Raw genomic sequence first — 7419 nt, 5'->3', positions numbered from 1 at the left:
GAATCTGTCAGTTAAACAATTTTCTTTAACGCTCTTAGTTAATGAAAGTGCGAGACCCGGTTCAAAATAAAAAGAATCCTCCAAAACCAAAACTGTTTTGAGAAGGGGTGTGGAGGGAGTAGGGGAGAGAGGGAAAGAAAAGAATTGTTGCCCCAGTCAGGGCGCATGTGCAGTGTGAATGAGTATGAGTAAGTGAGTGTGTGAGTGTGTGTATGTGTTTCCCCTTCTAGCTTAAAGCCTTTCAGTCTCCAGCAGGACCTGTCATCAATGACGTCAATCATCCGGCGCCGGCCAATCAGAGGGTGGGGTAATTGTTTAGCTCTCTGGGCTGCAGCCGTGTCCATGAATCTCTATTCAGTATCTCCCTGCGTCCTGCTGCTGCCTCTCAAGCGTATGGGATTCCACGTAGGCATTAAAAAGAAAAAAAAAAAAAGCCAAAACTTGAAAAAAAAAACTTTGCAAAAGTTTTTTTTTTTTTTTCCTTATCCTCCTCCCCGCTGTCAGGTGACTGTAGCGTTAGAAGCCATGAGTGTGGAGGCTTTGGGGAGCCCAGTGATGGAACCAGCTGCACTCTCCAAACGGAACCCGGCGCTGAGATTAGTTGACTTGGCAGGGGCTCATCATCACCACCACCACCATCATCACCACCATCCCCCACAGAGCGTCACAGGCTTCCCGGGGTTCGCCGGTCACCCCCACTCAATGGCTCCCTCGCACCCTGGGGAGTACGCTGCTGAATCCCGCCTAGGGCCGAGTCCATTCCGAGCCGAACACATGGGGCACCATCATCCCTCGGCCCTCAAACTCAGCCCTGCCCATCATCCTCATCCCCACCACCGACACCAACACCATCATCATCACCACCACCACCACCATCCTTCTCCTCCACTACCACCTCCTCCTCATCCACCTCCTCATTCTATGGCAGGAGGCCACGCTGAGGTGGTCGGTAGTCCAACGGGAGCGTTTGGCCCAGTGCCTTCAACAGCTATCCCTTACCCTGTCTCCCACCCCGCTCAGGCGCTTACAGCAGGTAGGGACTTCTTAATACGCAGAGATCTGCTAGCCCCCATGATGCCAGGGCTAAGCGAGCAGCCCCCTGCTCCCAATTCTCACCATGGAATGTTTGTCTCAACAACAGGTAGCTATTCTGGACACCATGGCCACCACCACCCCGAAGCTGGGCATCATTCTCTTTTCTCTGGACTCCATGAACCGCCTCCCCAGGCCTCCCCAGGTAGCCATCTGAACGGACAGATAAGACTGGGGATACCTGGAGACATGTACGCCAGGTCCGAGCATTTCACTCAAGTGCCCGCCTCCAGGACAGACCCTTTCGCTGCAACTTCTCTGCATAACTACGGGGGCATGAACCTGAACGTGAACCTAGCTCCCCACCACGGCCCCGGAGCCTTCTTTCGCTACATGCGGCAGCCCATCAAACAGGAGCTCATCTGTAAGTGGATCGAGGTGGATCAAGCGCCCAAAAGACTTTGCAACAAAACTTTCAGCACCATGCACGAGTTGGTAACTCATGTCACGGTGGAGCACGTTGGCGGCCCGGAGCAGTCCAATCACATCTGCTTCTGGGAAGAGTGTCCGAGAGAGGGGAAACCTTTCAAAGCCAAATACAAACTTGTAAATCACATCCGAGTCCACACGGGGGAAAAGCCCTTTCCCTGTCCTTTCCCGGGGTGTGGGAAAGTGTTTGCTAGATCAGAAAATCTCAAAATACACAAAAGAACTCACACAGGTCAGTATTCATCGCTATCTATCTTGTTCAGCCACTATGATGCAAGCAAGTGGTCTGTTTTGTGTACCTTCAGTGTTTGGTTTCCTTAGGCTCCGATTCTTGTATTTTTCCCCCCATATGCCAAAGTCCATAAAATATTAATTCAGTTTTTCTATTTCTAGATTCATTCAAGTTGTGGAGGCAGCGTGCTTGGCTACATCGTTTTTTGTTTATGGGATTGGGGGTCAGAGTGGGGATGAGTGTGTGTGTGTGTGTGTGTGTGTGTGTGTGTGTGTGTGTCCCTTTGTATGAGTTCTGTGTTTACACGATCTAAATATTTTAGGGTGTATGGAGGCTTTTAAAAAATCAAATCTGTGTGGCGGAACTCCCAAGCGAAAAGTGAACAATGAGCCTCTAACTTTTTCCAGGCGGTCTTGACTCCTGTGGCTGAACTCTTCCTGCCTTTAAACTGGTGATTCTTTCTCACCGTTGCCTGCTCTGGGGTTCAGCATTGAAAATGATGTTAGGGGGGACTTTACGGAACCATACGTATCTGGATGGTGAAGTCCTCCCTTTTTAGACTTGCAGAGGTAACAGACTCCACGCATTTTGGGAACCCTCTCCTCTAGTCAGAGCCTAGGAACAATTGGGCCTATATGCTTGAAATGTCATTTACAGAACTGTTAAGTGAAATGGGGACATGTGTCAAACACATCTGTTAGTTCTAGTTAACAGAGAGGAAAGTCGCTGGATGGAAGATCCTGCAAAGCTTGAACTCCTCCGGCCAGAAGCATCTATAATTAATGAAATTGCAAGGAGAAAGTTTTCACACTTCCCGGAACAGCCTGTGAAGTTGTATTAATTAGTTTAGCAGACGGTATTTGTAGTCTCTTTAGCTGTTAAGTCCCCCCCCCCCTTGGAAGTATCAGAAGTAACCTCCCCTCCCCCATTTTTCAGGGGAGGGGGTATTAGAGAGAGGAAACGAGAGGGAGGGAAGAGAAAAGGGGAGGGAGAAGAGAGAATGAAATCTATTCTAACATAGTTGTTTTCTCCCCCCCTTCCTATTTTTCTATCTACCCCTCCTCTTGCATCACTTTTATTTTCTAAAGTAACTTGCAGTCTCATTGTTAGAAGTCTTTCTAGCTATCGTATTGCTTACTTTTTCGAAGGACTACCAAAGTTCTCCTTTCTTACCAGGGTAGGTCTTGAACCTACTTAAATCTACAGACCTGCAGAATACCTCCGTCCAGCACTTGCCTGTCTCCCTCTCCTTTTCCCTCCCCCTACCCGGCCCCAACTTAGTATCTTCTCTCCCAATTCGCTTAATTGAAGGCAGCATCTCTTTGGGCTTGTTATTTTACAGTCTCAACTCAGATCTTTTTATATAGTCTACGAAGACCCTGAATTTACCACAACTCCTTTAGTGTTATTTTGATTCAGGTTAAAAAAAAAAGAAAAGAAACAAAACAAAACAAAAAAAAAAAACAAAAAAAAAAACCCTGTTCGAAGGGTAGGAATAACACGTCGGTGACCTTCTTGTCAACTCTGAGCAGGTAGAAAGAGCCATTAACAAGGCAACTCATCCTTAATGACAGCGTGTTCCTTAAGTAAACAAACTTTTACTGCTCTTTACCGGCCCACTGTTTGAAGTCTCTGAAGCAGAAAATGGTTAAATTCTTAGTGAAATTGACCTACAGCAAAGAAGCAAGTTCAGGGCGTCGCTTGAGCTCAGGTTTGGGTTTGTTAACCACAATTTTCTAAGTATCCACTTTTCACTTTCAGCTTCCATTGTGATTAATTACCGCGCCTTGTAAAAATCCTACAGGGCCTTGCCTGTTCCCGCGTTTCTATTAAACACCCTACGTTGTCAAAAAAACAAAATGTTTCTGAAATTGCAATAGAACTCGCTACAAATTATTCATGAAGACAGTTCTAGATTCAACAGGAAAATAATTGCCTTTTCAAATATTAATGACGTTTCATTTCCTCCAGTCCGGGGAAGTAGTGAAAAGCGGTGATTTCCTGAGATTCTGAGAATTCTTCTATTAAAATAAGGGATCCGACTTAAAAGTACCTAAACTAGGCCAACACTGAGAGGTTTGCTTTACTTTGTGGCGCTTAGGAGGAGCCAGTAAGAACAATAGGGAGATCCGGGAGGAGAAAAGAAGGAAGGGGGACCCTAGCCCTGCTCGGCGCTTGCAGCTTTCGTTTTCCCAGGCACGCATCTTGCCTTCTGAAATGAAACTCAGACCCTTAACCTTCCCTCCTACGCGGTCTCCCCCCTTCCCGCCCCCTACCCCCATGCATGTAGCCAAACGTTGTAAAAATCTCGAGGTGGAACCCCATAGAGCAGGAAAAATAAAACCGACCGAATGGAATTTCTTCCTAAATACTTGTGCCCAGCTACAAGTGTGCTATAAAATGGCGGTTGCAGAGGGGCCGTCTTAGACTTCCTAACTTGGCCGGCAGTTTGCAGCGGGAGGCGGTCCCTGAGCCCCCAAGGGGACCGCCTGGCTCCTTTTCCCTGGCCTGCCTGCGCGGCCCGGACTTTTTGTGGAGTCCCGGCAGAAGCGGGAGGAGCGAGAGCCCCAAACCGGCGTGCAGCTGAACTCCCTAAAAGCCAGACTCGGAGGATCCACGCCCTGCATTCCCTTCCAGCAGGCCAATGCTACTCCCCCAGACTCCACTCCGCACTCCCTTGTGTACTCGGTTCTCGAGCCGGCTCGAGGCTGGCGAACTCGGCGGATAGCATACCCGACCGCGGATCCAAGACGAGGCCGAGACTGAAACAGGACTGTTAGTCTAGGACCCTCAGACTTGTGCCGGGTCCAAAAGAGGAGAGCCAGGGCCATCTAGGCGGAGGGGTTGTAGCTCCAAAGAAAGGATGAGCTACAGCTAGTCAGCTGGGACTGTCTTCCTTACCTGCCACGTATCTCCCCGGCTCAGGCACTTGACTTTACGGTCTTTCTTTCCCTAGGGCCTCTTAATTTAGCGCTTGCTTGTACTTCCCTAATATCCTTCCTTCATTTGTTGACTTGGCTCCATGGCCTAAGGTCAAATCATTGTTTCTTTATCTGAAACTCTAATTAGGCAGTCATCAGATTTTTTTTTTATTCTAGTGGTTGAAAATATAACCTTTAGAATTCCCCAATCTGTTTTCTCAGTGAAGCTCTTTCTTCCTTTGCAGGACCTGGATCGCGTCTTTTTTTCTAATTATTATTATTATCATTTTTAAGAAAAGGAAAGTCAAAGTTTTGGGGCATCCATATGGATTGGACCAGTGGGGGGAGAGAGAGAGAGAACATGTGAACAGAGATGACACTGATTTATTCTGCCATCTTTTTTTTTTTCCTAAAAAGAGGGTTTGTTGTGTGAAAAAAAAGAAAAATGAAAGGCACAAGTGGAAAAAAAAAAGAACCCTATTTACATAGAAAATTTCAGAGCTAAGAACTAACCAGGGCTGGCATTCTACAAAAGGCATTCATTTTCCTGGGAAGCATGTGTATAGGCCTAGATCAACCCTTCTTTCATACAAATGGCTAGATAGGCAGGTAGGACTGCAGGTAGATGATAGATAGATAGATAGACAGGCAGATGCTCATACACCCAAGTCTCTCTCCCTTAGAAGAATATCTCGTTAAGGAAGGTTTTGTTTATATCAGCATCAAATCTAGATAATTTCATGAAAATATATTTTCCTCCTCTGGAATTGGCTTATGATAAGGCAGGGGAGGGGTTTAGGGGACTGAGAGTTGGCCCTCATTGATAGTATACAATCTTTACACATAGTGTAGTAACTCCTGGCACCCTGTATCCAGCTATATTTTAGGTGCTTCGGTCACACACCTCACTTGACTTGGCAGCATTAACTGTGAGACTGGGCAAAGGCTGATGTTTCTGTATTTTGCAACCCTCCCCCCATTGCAGATAAGGAAACACTGGGGGGGGGGGATGGTGTAGGAATACATGACTGATTCCTTATTTGGCACATTATTTTTACAATAGGTGCTACAGGTCATATATGACCACCTTCCATTGGCTCTTGGGCACCTCTAATGCATCCAAGTTGAGAAATCCCCTTGTTAATTCTCTAGAGTGTGGAATTTCTGTTTGTGCCTCTATGAAGGTGAGCCTGGCCTGGTGATAAGAGTTTTGGGGGCAACTTCAGCCCTAATCAAATTCCCTCCCCAATCTTGGAGGAGTTATTAATTCATTGCAAGGCCTTTCCTCTAACTCTAACAGGCAGGGCTGGCCCCTTCACCTCTGCTTAGGAGTTAACAGCACTTAAGATCTTGCCTTCAGCGGTTAGTGGAGACCAATCTGTCTTTTAAACACTCCATTGACAATAAAACCAAGTAGCAAATGTTAATATCTTCGGGAGGCCGTTGTAACCCATATAATAAAATATTATTACATGCATTCCAGTATAGAGATAGAGGATTATTTAGGAAAGATTTGAAGAATGCTGCTAAATGTTTTCCCTCAGGGGGTAGACGAAAGAGGGAAAAATGGATTTCATGTAAAAACAGCCTCAGAAGTGAATCATTGCCCACTGAGGAGCTCAGAATACCTTTCCCTGAAGACAGAATACACATTGTTTACACGCAGTGTGCAACTGCAGTTGGTCTTTAAATTATCCGACTGCTTTGTCATTTGCACAAAACCCACTTTAGAAAACAATTTGGGCTGGAGGAAGAAGGCGTTTGGGTCTAAGGACAACTTTAAATTGGGTAGATTCTGGCTTCACTGCCAATATTTTTTCACAGTATAAAGTGGGTTCCGTTCAGGAGAATGGATTTTGGAAACTCAAGGGGTGTGGGGAGGTAAGGAAGATGAATCCATTGGGATTTTAAGCAATGGAAATTAAACTAAGATGGAGTCACCTTTTCTCTCCATCCCGCTCTCCCAAGTTTCCCATTCCCAAACCATGGAGTGGGGGTGGGGGAGTAGTTAATAGATCTCTAATATCTGGGGAGGTGAACTGGATCCATTGGGGGAGGGGAAAGGGGGAAGGATTTAAGGTCCTGGGGCCATGGGGAAGGGTTTTTCCCCCCTTTCTTCCTCCCCCCTTTTTTTTGGTGGTGGTGGTGGGTGTTCTTTTGTTTTCTGTTTTGCAGAGAGACAGATACAAGAGAGGGAGGAAGGCTCCCAATCTACCCCCTAACTAATGTATGTAATCGTTAATTGCATTCTTTCAGGAGAAAAACCATTCAAATGTGAATTTGAAGGCTGTGACAGACGATTCGCGAACAGCAGCGACAGGAAGAAACACTCTCACGTGCACACCAGCGACAAGCCGTACAACTGCAAAGTGAGAGGCTGTGATAAATCCTACACGCACCCCAGCTCCTTGAGGAAACACATGAAGGTGCATTGCAAGTCTCCTCCTCCGAGCTCGGGTTACGACTCCTCCACCCCTTCCCTGGTGTCTCCCTCCTCGGACTCCGGCCGGGATCCCCCTGGCTCGGCTGCAGCCCCCGCGGAGCCGGGCGCCTCATCGCGGGCGGCGAACCTGAGCGAATGGTACGTGTGTCAGAGCTCCGGGCCCAACGCGCTCCCAGCTCCTCCCAGTCCGGCTCCGTCACCTGACTCGGGAGAGGCGGCGGCGGCGGCTGCGGCGGCGGCAGAGGCGGCGGCAGAGGCGGCGGAGGCGGCGGCCACGGCGGCGGGGGCAGCGGCGGCAGCGG

General features: G+C 47.7%; 1 protein-coding gene across 1 annotated transcript in view; it reads left to right on the top strand.

The window, feature by feature from the left end:
- Nucleotides 1-339: 339 nt before the first annotated feature.
- LOC123241968 (zinc finger protein ZIC 4-like) overlaps nucleotides 340-7419 on the top strand; it is a 21385-nt gene continuing 14305 nt past the window's right edge. The window contains 4 exon segments of the mRNA XM_044669463.1: nucleotides 340-1033; nucleotides 1142-1753; nucleotides 6931-7255; nucleotides 7294-7415. Of these exon segments, the coding sequence (XP_044525398.1) occupies nucleotides 343-1033; nucleotides 1142-1753; nucleotides 6931-7255; nucleotides 7294-7415 (1750 nt within the window). The 5' untranslated portion in view covers nucleotides 340-342.

Source organism: Gracilinanus agilis, chromosome 3 (genome assembly GCF_016433145.1).
Source record: "Gracilinanus agilis isolate LMUSP501 chromosome 3, AgileGrace, whole genome shotgun sequence".
Classification (NCBI taxonomy): Eukaryota; Metazoa; Chordata; class Mammalia; order Didelphimorphia; family Didelphidae; genus Gracilinanus; species Gracilinanus agilis.
The sequence above is the reverse complement of the archived record's forward strand: the minus strand, read 5'-3'. Positions and strand labels throughout refer to the sequence as shown.